Source organism: Takifugu rubripes, chromosome 1 (assembly GCF_901000725.2).
Source record: "Takifugu rubripes chromosome 1, fTakRub1.2, whole genome shotgun sequence".
Lineage (NCBI taxonomy): Eukaryota > Metazoa > Chordata > Actinopteri > Tetraodontiformes > Tetraodontidae > Takifugu > Takifugu rubripes.
The window spans coordinates 18,467,450-18,478,836 of record NC_042285.1 but is presented as its reverse complement, the minus strand read 5'-3'; the positions used below and the strand labels follow the sequence as shown (position 1 = coordinate 18,478,836).

The following is an 11,387-nucleotide window of genomic DNA, read 5'->3' as shown; positions in this document are numbered from 1 at the left end:
GGGATGCTTGTTATTCACACATCTGTTATGTTAACTATATTGGCTTTTATTAACCTGGTTAATCAGTCTGTTCCACACCTCCCCGCCTCTTTCCAGGTCTATGCTGTTTGTTACAGAGTGAACACAAATGGGGAGGCGAAGGAGGGTTCCTTGGGAATCGATTCTGACAACAACCCGGAGCAATTTAAAACTGGAAGTGGAGACGAGGAATCTGCGGAGATTCACGACTTTCAGATTGCGAGCGAGTTTGTCCTTGTTCTCTCTTTCAGTGGAGACTCTGTGTGCTCAGTAAAGGAGTAAGGCGGCGAGTGTAAACACGGCATGTCTGTGATTTGGTGCAGGGAGTGACTGGAGTGCCACTAAAAATCCCCAAATCAAAGCTCATCTTGCTCACGTGGGAGCGCACAACAGAGAGCCTCTGATGTTTGACCTGGTAGAAAGTGCACCTACGAATGTTAAAGACACAAAATAAATTACAGCTGATTTTTCATTTTGCTTCATAACAATGTCATCTCTTGTTCTGGCTGTGTAATTTAAGGGCATTATCCTTTTCTCCTTGCAAGCGTGATGACATTATGCCGGTGAGATTTGATGAGCCATTCCTCATATGATAGGACACTGAAGGACATTGGCTTTCTAAGCAACAAATTGTGGGGCTTTGTCGTGATCTTCGCTTTCACTGGCTCCAGCCTGTCTATCTGAAAGGTTTACGACTTGTCTTTCTAGCGTGTTGTGCGTTGATTCATCCAGTCTGACAGTGTACACAACTGACCCATTATGGATCATGGATCATTGTCTGTACCATGTGAATTATTAAGCAGTGTTTCTTGGCTCATTCGGCTCCTCGTTGCGATTGCTCTGCTTATCTGCACTTCAGTAAAAACCGTCGCTCTGAGAAGTTACGGAAATATCGCAACAGCTTGAATAAAACAACCCGTTTCAAGCCGGGCAACGGAAATAGCTCCGGTCTTTGTGTTGAAAAGTAAAAAAAGGATTTTGAAATATGCAAGGAAGGCTGCTGGAAATCACGGCTGCTAATTTAATTATTCAGGACGTCTGAGACAGCCCCAGCTCTGTAGGATTGAGCTCAGAGGACATGTAAGGCTTCTCGTAGATGTTGACCCAATACGCTTTCCTCTGGTGGCTGCTGGAACAGATGGGGAGAAGAGAAAGAGAGGCGCACCGAGAGCAAAGCAGCAGTTTAGCACGCAGGACTTTGAGGACAGAGACCCAGTGAGTCATAGGTGCCACCGCTGGACCGGCGGAGGAAGGGGGGGTCGGCTGAAGGTTCAGCATACAATCCCGAAAATCCCCATCACGTGAGCGCACACATTATCAACGACTCATCTTTAGGAGACAGCAGCCTCCAAAGCTAGTAAATATTTGATCAACAGTGGGGAGGCATACACCGAAGCCTGAGGCAACCCTCAAAATAACATTCTGATTTGAAGTTTCTGTGTTTTGTCAACACTTTTACAGACGACTTCCTAACATCCTTACCCGGCCATCACACAAAAATAATATAGTCCCACTGATAAGCATCATGTGGAAATGTGTTCTTCTGAATATCGCACACACGAGTGTATTCTGTCGCTGCTGACGTCATATTAGCAGCTTTAATTAGGGGTCACAGGGATAACAGCTGACATTCTGAGTTGTTGAACTTCTGAACTGATTTCCCACTGCTGATAAAAATTCATATTTCCAGAAAGGAAGATGTGTTTCTTTTTAAAGATATCTAACTTGCAAATGAGGGAAGTTTTAGAAAATAGATCGCTTTCTCGATATTAACACCCCATCAAACCTGCAGCACAGCAGAGGCACCACTGAGGAAGGAGCCATGACCTTTGACACCACGCTGGATCACTGGGGGATCGGCTGCTCAGAATGCCAGAGCAGCCCCTCTCGCTGTCAGGGAGTCCACGCACCTCTGCGTGGCCACTGGCCTTGGCCTTATGACTACAGGGGATGCCAGGTCGTTTGCCAAATCATCACGCCCTGCTGGGGGCTCGCGCGCATTTGAGGTGTTATGGAGGAAAACCTTCCTTTACTTGTATTTTTACCCCTGAGGTCTCTAAACTATATTATGCATGTAAATATTTACTTTCTTGGGCTGGCTATAGATACCACCAATAAGCAGTGCTTGTTAGCATAAAATGGAGATCATCATGCATAATCATCTGCCTGATAGGAAGAAAAATATTCCTCCATTTAGCTTGTATCCAGTGCACTCACACACACACACACACACACACACATACAGTGAAGTATTACTGTATATCCCAGTGTAACATCACATTGGTTTCCACATCACGACAGGCTCAAGGATCAACGGGGAAGGTGTGGGACTGAATCCAAAGGTTCAGCAGATCATGTACCTTTTCCCAGTGAGTAGGCTTCAACAAATTCTAATTACAGTATATGCTGCCTTTGATGTCCTTGTTTTTTGGTGTCACATCTTGTTTCCATGGTTCCACCGGGGGCTTTTCTGATAAAACTGAAGTGACAGCAGTGGTTGCCATAACTTCCATTCACAGCTCAGAATCAGTTTGAGGGCAATGCAATTTGTGCGCCCTGACATCTGCATTGATGTGGACTAATGTGAGATGGGTGCCATGGCAGTGATAGGAAATAATTCCGCAGAAATGACATTTTTCTTATTAAATAAATATATCCATGGGGACAAAAAGAGAGGATGCTAAGCTACCAAATAACATGATCACAAAAGGAGGCTTTTTCTTTCACAAAGCTGTTGTTGGGATTTACGGTGAAGACTACCGGTATTCTGATCCCCCCCCCCACACACACACACACACAAATATATATATATATATATATATATATATCAGATTACTATCTAAAACCATATGGCAACTTTCTAAATAATTGAATGCCATGTTGCAATCAAGACGATTTCACAGAGGGTGATCCAAGCACATCAAATTACAACAGATGTGAAATTGCACCATATCTGCCTCTAAAGCCGCATTTGAATGTCTGAAGCTGTGTGAGGAAACGGCACAAAGAGATGCTTGTCTCTTTGCTTGGAGATCTTTCCTGGTTTTCATGGGGGTAGAGGTGCTTATCGCATCTGCGCTGCTGATAAGATGGCCCGTGTGCTTCTGCAGGCTATATAATATTAATCCTTCTCCCACGTCTGCAAATGCACTTAAAGAAAGGTGACAAGCATGACATATCCAGGACCTCCTGATGGTGTGTGCTCTGCAGTGCAGCCACTAAAAGAGCCCCGAGTACCCTCAAGTGATGTAAATTTGTAGGGGGAGGCCAATTTCCATCATAGCACTGTCACTGCCATGGTCATTAAACTAAATCATCCTGCTGTGCGTCACACATTTCCCATTTTAAAATCCCCTCAATAATGAAGTTGTACTTGGACTTGCAAAATCCCAAATGTCTGACCTGTCAGCAGGTACATAATCTTCACATGAGCCATAATTAAATTTATTTCAGCCAGCGCGTCAACAGCTATACATAATCTCTAAAGTCAGTGACTCGGGCTGCAATATCCTGGAAGTATACTGCGTTATCTGCCTGTTGCTGCTGGCAGTTTTCTTGGGTTTCACTCAGAATGTGTTGATACAGCAACACAGGACAAAGAGCTTAGAGTTTAAGCAAGACAAAGAGAAAAGGGGGGCTGTGGGGTGGAGAGAAGACCCACCACAAGCAAGCAATGACTGAAAATGACATTTACACTGAAAAAATATACATAGCTTAAAACAACAGTGGTTTTGTTTGCCCGAGGCCCTGTTTCTAAAAAACACTCTTTCTGTCATTTCTCTCCTCAAAGAGGAATGTAACCCCGTTGTGAGGAAAAGACAAATGTGTCAGAGAGCTGCTTCGGCGTGAGACACTGGCGCCTTTTTGTTTGTCTCCCCTCTGGAGCCGAGCTTACCCGAGGAGCTCTGCAGGCCAGGGAACAAGCAACGCTTTGTAAGCATCGACCCGCTGCACCCAGCAGCCAGGCTGCAAACCCTCACTGCTGCGCTAAGAGCAAAACACAACGGAGTGGTGCATGGCGATGAGGAAAGGGGAGCTTTTTGTCCATCTACCTGTGCTTTCATCATCAAATCATGTGCACTCAGGTGGGGGTGCGCTGGTGACCGAAACTAAAGTTTTCCACAACCATCCTCTTGATGCAAGCACTCAGCAGAACATCGTTCTGGGAAACTGTTGATTTATTCGATGGCATACATTCTTGCTAATCCTTGCGCTCCCCAGGTCCCCCCCATTATAAATACATCAATAGCCTGTCATAAATGTGTGTGTTTTTGCCCAAGAGGCATTAGAACCGTGAACAGAAGTGTGAAGTGAACCACTCTAGTAAACGTGTCCTACATTTGATTGCATGTTTTCCATTACAACCAGACATGAGTGATATAAACAGTAGTGACAGTACATTTTGCACCTTAACCAGAACATGGAAAGCCTTTTAAGCCAGCTCATTATGTGTTTCTGTGAGACAGCGCGGCTCTTACGCTCCCCGATGCTGGTCTGGCATCATGGAAAACCTCAAGCTTGCAGCTTCGCACCAGCAATATCAGCCCAAGCACCTGTCATTTGTCTTTTCTGTCCTCCTGAATGGTCAGGGGTTCAAAAAAAAGGCTGGATTAAAGAAAGAGGGTGCTGTTGAGTGTGTTTTAATCCCATGGTTGAGTGAACACTTGCAGCATTGCCCAGCAGTCTGGCTTTGCCTCCCATTTGCATATCTGCCCATAGTTTCCTCGCCGTTGGCTGAAGTGTCTGCAAGACCGATTCTCTCCCTCTGTTTCACGCCACAATTACGAGCTCCAAATGGTCATTAATTAAATGCTGGGTTGTATTGAATCAAGAAGAATGCCTCGGCTTTTTCACAAAGTTGAAACTGTAAAGTTACTCGCTATACATTAGTTACACTTTGGCAGTCAAGAACCATTCATTTTCACCAAGTCGATTACTTTGCAAACACTGCAGAGATGTGCTGTGTGTCCTTGTGCTTAAATAAAAAGCCTCTAGCACTGAGCTAAACTGCAATTAGCTCCATTGTTTTCTATTAACACTGTTCTATGTGCCAGCCTGTGGTCTCACAACACACAGGATAAAACGGAGCAGGCAGGAGACATACAGTAAATAGAATGTGTGTGACCATTAACCTGGGCCAAATAGAAATGGGCGAGGCTACCCGGGGCTTTACTGCCATAGGGGAACCAGACCGGTATAGTCAGCAGCGGTTATGCTGCACTGGTGTTATAATTTGAAGCCAGTTGGTGCAGCCTGCAAAAGGAATCATGATGTGAAAAAAATCAAACCCAAACTGAAAAATAGAACCAGCTAAAATGTCAGGGATCATTTTTAGATCTTTTCAGCTCTATTAAGATGTATGATCAGACATTTGGACGCTTTGTTGGTTGTTTCAAAGATTCCAGCCATTTCTGTGGGTCTACACTCCAACAGGGCTCATTATCAACAGCAGCGTCATCCTCAGTCCTCTTTTTTTAACCTTGTGAAGGAACTCACGTTGGAAAAGCCAATGGGATCAATATGAAAAGGTGCTGTATTAGACTATGGCATTTGTCAAAACTTCTGTCACCCAGAGAACATACACACCCTCCAGTGGGGCGCTTAAAAAGAGCTATAGATAGCTCAAAGAAAAGTCAAATCAAGACATCTACAAACTGTGGGGGAAAAAACAGCTCCTCCACAAAGTAATGTCAAGAGGCTTGCCACATGAAAGCAAGAAGTTGTCCAAAGAGTTGTGAGAAAGAAAGATGAAGTTTAGGAGAAAAAAAAAAAAAGTAAATGTGTTTTTAATCCTCAGCAGCACGTGCAACAATGAGGGAGTCTGAGCCCTTAGATATGACACCCCGGGGGCAGTCTCCATACTTAAAGGCTTACAACAGCCTCATTATCTTCCTCAACTCACATCAGATCCTAGCAGCAGTTTGTCACAGGCAGGCTCCTCTGCCAGTAGGCATCAGACCAATTCTCCTGCAACACTACTGTACATAATTGCCATATGGACAGCATTTTGAGCCAGACTGAAGACTAAAAAGCCCTCCAGGCTGATTCCCCAGATAACTAAATGAATATTTTATCTCATTTCCATCTAATTTGCACCATATTATTATACAGATCTGAAAAAATTAATTAATTGATAGAACAGATCAAACACAGGTTTACACTTTGATTTTCGGGAGCTGTTATTTTGATAATTTGCACGCGTTTTTCCCCCATGCCAGGCCTTTTTAATCTCCCTTTCAGCATGTCCATATGGAAACTCTATAATAAAACATACAGCAAATTAACAACTGCCAGTGAACACGGAAATGCTCGTCTTGGTTGTGTGAGCATTTCCATTGAGGAGTTCTTTTACCTGCCACCCCAGCGGTTAATTAATTTCACACTGTTTAATTAAATCCACAGTCTGGGGAGTCTGGGCAGCACCATGGGGAGCTGCATCGGAGACTTGTGTGCACAAAGATTACTGGAGAAGGTTTCAGACACCCACTCCTTCAGCATTGCTGGCACCCCCGTCACCTTCCTCAGCATACCTGTGTCACTGTTATCTAGCCTGTGTGAGCATTTACTGTCGGGGACAGAGAGGAGGCTAAAGACATTAGATAGCATTTGGCACAAATTAGCATCAAAAGTGTGGGGGAGGGGGGGGGGGGGGTAACGTTCTCTGTTGCCACGCATTAATTGTGCATCTAAATGACAGATAAATGCACTCTTAAACTTGTTAATTTATGATAAATTTCATGTACAATGTTTAGCAGGATAATGGCCCAGGCCAATTCACAGTTTTCCAGGGAGTATATGGTAGCAGATCAAAAAGTACAGACTGGCCTCAGCAGAGACGGGCCTATTTAACTCCCATATTCTCTCCAACAATCTCATATTAAACAGATAAAGCCCAGGAGACACAGAGAAACAGCCTCTCTTATGTCAGAACAGAGAGTCGCACGGCGGCGCACCGTGTGGGAAATACTACTGCGTAGGCCGAAAAGCAGGCATGTACTTTTTCTGTCCTCTCAAAACATGTTTTTGACACCTCTAATCACAAACAAAACACGCTTTGATCGCAGAAATATCAAAATTTGCCTTGACACAGCGCCTCAAAGTGAAAAGTGACGTTAAAACCCCTGAGTTCTGGGCCTCTGATGTATGGATGCGACGCAATTGGAAATGTAACCCCCCCCCCACGAAGCCTCCTCTAATCTGTCACGTTAACAAACGTAAACCTGACTCGAACGGCCTAATCTGGCATTTATATGTAAAGGAAAGCAGGCATAATCGATTAGGTTCACGGCCATGGCAGCCTGCTGTTTTGATGTGATGTGGAACCAGCGTTTCCTTCAGCTCTATATTTGATGTGCCAACAGCTGTTAGAGCAACAGACTCCTTGTTGCAAGAATAAATAATAAATCAAAAATGCTTTTGAAAACAGGAATTTTCCATATATGTGTGGCCTGTATATGGTATGTAACGAAAAGGAGGAATAATGAATAAACATAATGACGTGTGTTTAATACTCTGTGTACAGTACGCCTGAAAAACATCACAAATATCCACAGACTTTTATTCAAACAACCAGAATCTTCAAAAACAGCTGCACTCTTGACTTAGGCGGCATAAACTTTTAATTGGCAGCCTGAATCAAGAGTGTTGCAGACAGATACAGCTCCAGCTGGAAGAGCGGCGCTCTATTTGTGCTTGCCTTGTCCTGTGACAGGGAGACCTATCAGGTGCTCATCTCCACCCCCACACCCCCCTCCCACCCCTTCCTCCCACTCCCCATTTCTCCCTCTGACCTCATTCTGTCATCTTCGTTTTCCTTCTTCCCCACTCCGGGTTCTTTTATAAAGTGTCTCCATGCATTACACATTTAACAATGCATTAAAAATAGGCCACCATCAATCAGTCATTCGGTGGCAGAGACGGAATCTAGTGGTGGCACCAATTTGTTTCTCAAGATGGAAATAAAAGAGATGCCGTAAACTCCCACGATGCCGTGCAAAACTTAGAAGGGATTAAACCTACGTTTACGTGCTAATAATACACGATACCCTATAAAAACCTTGATTGTGGATCCCCTTTAATGATTTCTTGCTCTGTAGCATCTTTCCAGAATCCAGAAACGGAATCAAAAGAGGTGCACGCAGGCGGGTTGGCTGTGACGAGATCCCTGCTGATGGGTGCCAGGTTAACGTCGTGCCTGAAACAGTGATTTGAGAACCGTGATGCATGATACGGAATAGGTACGAGGTAAAAATCTGATGTAATGTTTGGGAGTGAGTCAAGCCCCAGGGGCGAACAGTCTGAACAATCTGTCTCCAGGTTGCTCCTGCCAGAGCAGATGTTCGTCTAATGACGGCGGCATGAAAGACGGACCGCATGTTCCTCGCAAGGTATCATTAGGATGGCGTGTCGAGGTGAGCTGCTGCTTTGATACCCATGAGTGTTTCATAAAGGAATATGAAAGATTTGGCTAAGCCAGCGAGGTGCTCTCCCGCTCAGGTTGAGGTGCGGAAGTCTGCCTGGGCGCTTTGATGTTGCAGCTCTGCTCTGAGGCTGGATCCTGCATTCTGGACTTCAAAACGGTCTGCAGCTCGTCACGGGTGACAGCTCGTAGTGGTAGACACCGACTGCACAGGCAGGCCTGAAGGACCACACACACACACACACACACACACACACACACACACGCATACAAACATTTGCTCGGTCAATGCACTGCTACCATCGGCTCTCTGGTGGTAATATTATGAGATCAGTCTTGGAGCAGGATGTGTATTCAGAAGGATTTTGTTTTTATGTGTGCCGCTTGTGATGCTACCGAAGAGGAACTTTGTTTCCAAAAGCCAAACCGCAGTTTGTTTTCTTCATATCTGCCTGTGCAAGCAACACAATAAAGGCTTTGGTTATAAAGCTCAGCGGCTATGGGCTTGTTTTCCTTTGAAAACTACCTTGAAAACATGGTTTCTTTTCTCTTATGACATAAAACTCTAATTCGATGAAAAGAACTGTTAGAGTGGCAAATATATTTTATTTGTAATGAGTTTTTTTCTCCATACAAGCTACACTTATTAAGCCCCCAGGTTGTTGCTCCCTCAAGGTCTTTCACAGACATGACTCCATACGCCTTTGATGACACATATGAGAGCTCATCTGATGATGATGACACCGCTTTAGCCACCTCCAGATCTATCCAAGATCGAATAATCCCCGGCATGAATAGCATGGAGGAATGGAAAAATAAATTAGATTAAAAAGTGTGCATAAGCAACCTACCTTGAAACATCTTTGAAATCGTTTGCTGACTACAAACAAAGCAATGGGGTTGATGCACGAGTTGAGCGATGCCATGTTCAGGCCAAAATAGTCCAGGACAAGAAAGATGCTTCAAAAACAAAGAAACACATTCAGTAAAACGGCGCCATTAAAAAAACGCAATCAGTTCTGCACACCTGAGGAGCTGACATCGGCTGGGGTCTTTCTCATCATATATGGTGGATTTCAAGATTCTGCTCAGGTATAAAGGAAACCAGCAAACTGCAAACACAACTACAAGGCAGAAAACGGTCTTCGCCACTTCTCGTCTCTGAAAAGGGAGATTGGAGACATTCAAATTTATATGCCAGCAAAATATAACAACAGCACAAGAAAGATGGGAAACAAGGTTGCACGTGGTGTCTAAAGGTGCTAACCTGCTTGGTGTGATTGCAAGTCTCGGTGTTCCTCAGCATTTTCCTGATCATCAATGTGTAGAAAATGGCGGTCCAAGCCAGCGGCAGGCAGAAGTAGAAGCTGAAGAGCCACCAGTCCTTTACTTTTTTATAGAACTGTTGATTAAACATGGAGGAGGTTCATTGTCAGAGCTGCAGAAGACACAAGGCTTCTCCTTTAAAGATTCAAACTCACACAAACAAACATATATAATGTAACGACGAGACACTCGACCGTTGGAGTGAATCGGGACAGACGGAGGACCATGTCATTCACCACATTTCAAACCCAATTGCTGTAATTTGGATGCATGAAACACAAACACATGTTGATCTGTTGTTTTTTTCTGCTCCTGTTGCTCTACCTGCATGAACAGAGAGGTTTGCATTGGATGAAGCAGACATATCCTCAGATGCTTGTCTTTATACTCCATTGTTATCATATCAAAGCCGACAACTTCAGGCACAGCCAGCAGGATAGAAATAATCCAAATCAGAATGATTTCAGTGGCTGTCCAAGCTGAAACCCCAGCGCCTTTGATTTGATTCCTGGATACGACAGCCCGGTATCTGTTAAGATCAATGGGATAATGTTAAGGCTCCCGGGACTTTTTTTCTGCAACAATGATACATTTATTCATTGATTCCAGAATATTTCAAGGGCTTATGCAAAATACGTTTATCTGCTTGATAAAATACAGATAGTGTACAGAGCATGTGTTTTACTGCAGCAGACAAGACAGCAGCGATTATTCCCGCACCTGTCAACACTCAAGGCGCATAAGCTCAGCACTGTAATTCCGACTGACGTCTTCTGAAGGAAGGGCACCAGTTTGCACAGAACGACACCGAATGGCCAATCTTCTGCCATCAGCTGCCACAGAAACAAGGCCCAGTTTAGTCAATGAGAAAACAGCAGCATGAAATTATTATTGTATCTGCACGTGGCGGATGAACTCACCCTATACGCATTGATCGGAATGTCTACCACAATGTGGATCAGATCCCCCACAGCCAGACTCGCGATGAGAACGTTGGGTCCACTTCTCATGCAGTTGTTGGCATATATGATGCGCAGTAAGGTTGAATTACCCACAATGCCGACGACGAAGACCACAAGGGAAACCAGGGTATTGATGTACTTGAAGGCATCTCTGATTCCAGCGGACTCCAGACACATGGGAGGGTGGGAAGTTTTAGGCCCGGCTCTGAGTGGTGGAAGCGAGCTGTTGTATTTCAATATTTCCAGCATTAAAAGATCAGAGGCATTTGTTTGGCGAACCGGCTCTGCACGCTGATCACTGGCGTCACCGCAAATGAAAATATTTCCCAAACAAAGGATGAAAGCTGCGGTCCACATTGTTGATAATCCCCCCCAAAGAAATGCGTTCAGCGATTCTGCAATGAAAATTAGAGTTATAATAATTAGCTTTCAGACTCAGGGCAAAACATTTCCTTGACGAAAATAATTCACTTTGATCAAACAGCAGCCATTAATTAATAAAGTGCACGTTGAACAATGGCAGCTTACCTTCAGATGGACCGAACACATTCAATAAGTTCCCAACTGAAAACCACCAAAAGTTACCCTGCAACCTAATAGCAGCTGTGCTTTCTCTAAAAGGCGGCAGAGTGGAATCAGGGTTTTATAGAGGCAGGTATATC

At 44.3% G+C, this 11,387-nt stretch overlaps 1 protein-coding gene across 1 annotated transcript; it reads right to left on the bottom strand.

Moving 5' to 3' along the window:
* Positions 1–9,064: 9,064 nt before the first annotated feature.
* On the bottom strand, positions 9,065–11,066 carry LOC101075796 (endothelin receptor type B-like). The gene is made up of 7 exons (XM_029841973.1): positions 10,684–11,066; positions 10,484–10,596; positions 10,088–10,292; positions 9,705–9,839; positions 9,465–9,598; positions 9,326–9,397; positions 9,065–9,201 (listed from the first exon to the last, which is right to left on the bottom strand). Exons 1-7 carry the CDS (start codon positions 10,972–10,974, stop codon positions 9,186–9,188), a joined length of 966 nt encoding a protein of 321 aa, XP_029697833.1. The 5' UTR covers positions 10,975–11,066; the 3' UTR covers positions 9,065–9,185.
* Positions 11,067–11,387: the final 321 nt, after the last annotated feature.

Excerpts from the sequence above, each read along its gene's own strand:
- LOC101075796 (XM_029841973.1), bottom strand. The coding sequence starts at position 10,974 with ATGCTGGAAATATTGAAATACAACAGCTCGCTTCCACCACTCAGAGCC. Across the intron at positions 9,840-10,087 it reads AAACCTCTCTGTTCATGCAG|TTCTATAAAAAAGTAAAGGA; the intron begins GTAGAGCAACAG and ends TTTAATCAACAG. Across the intron at positions 9,599-9,704 it reads CTTGCAATCACACCAAGCAG|AGACGAGAAGTGGCGAAGAC; the intron begins GTTAGCACCTTT and ends CTCCCTTTTCAG.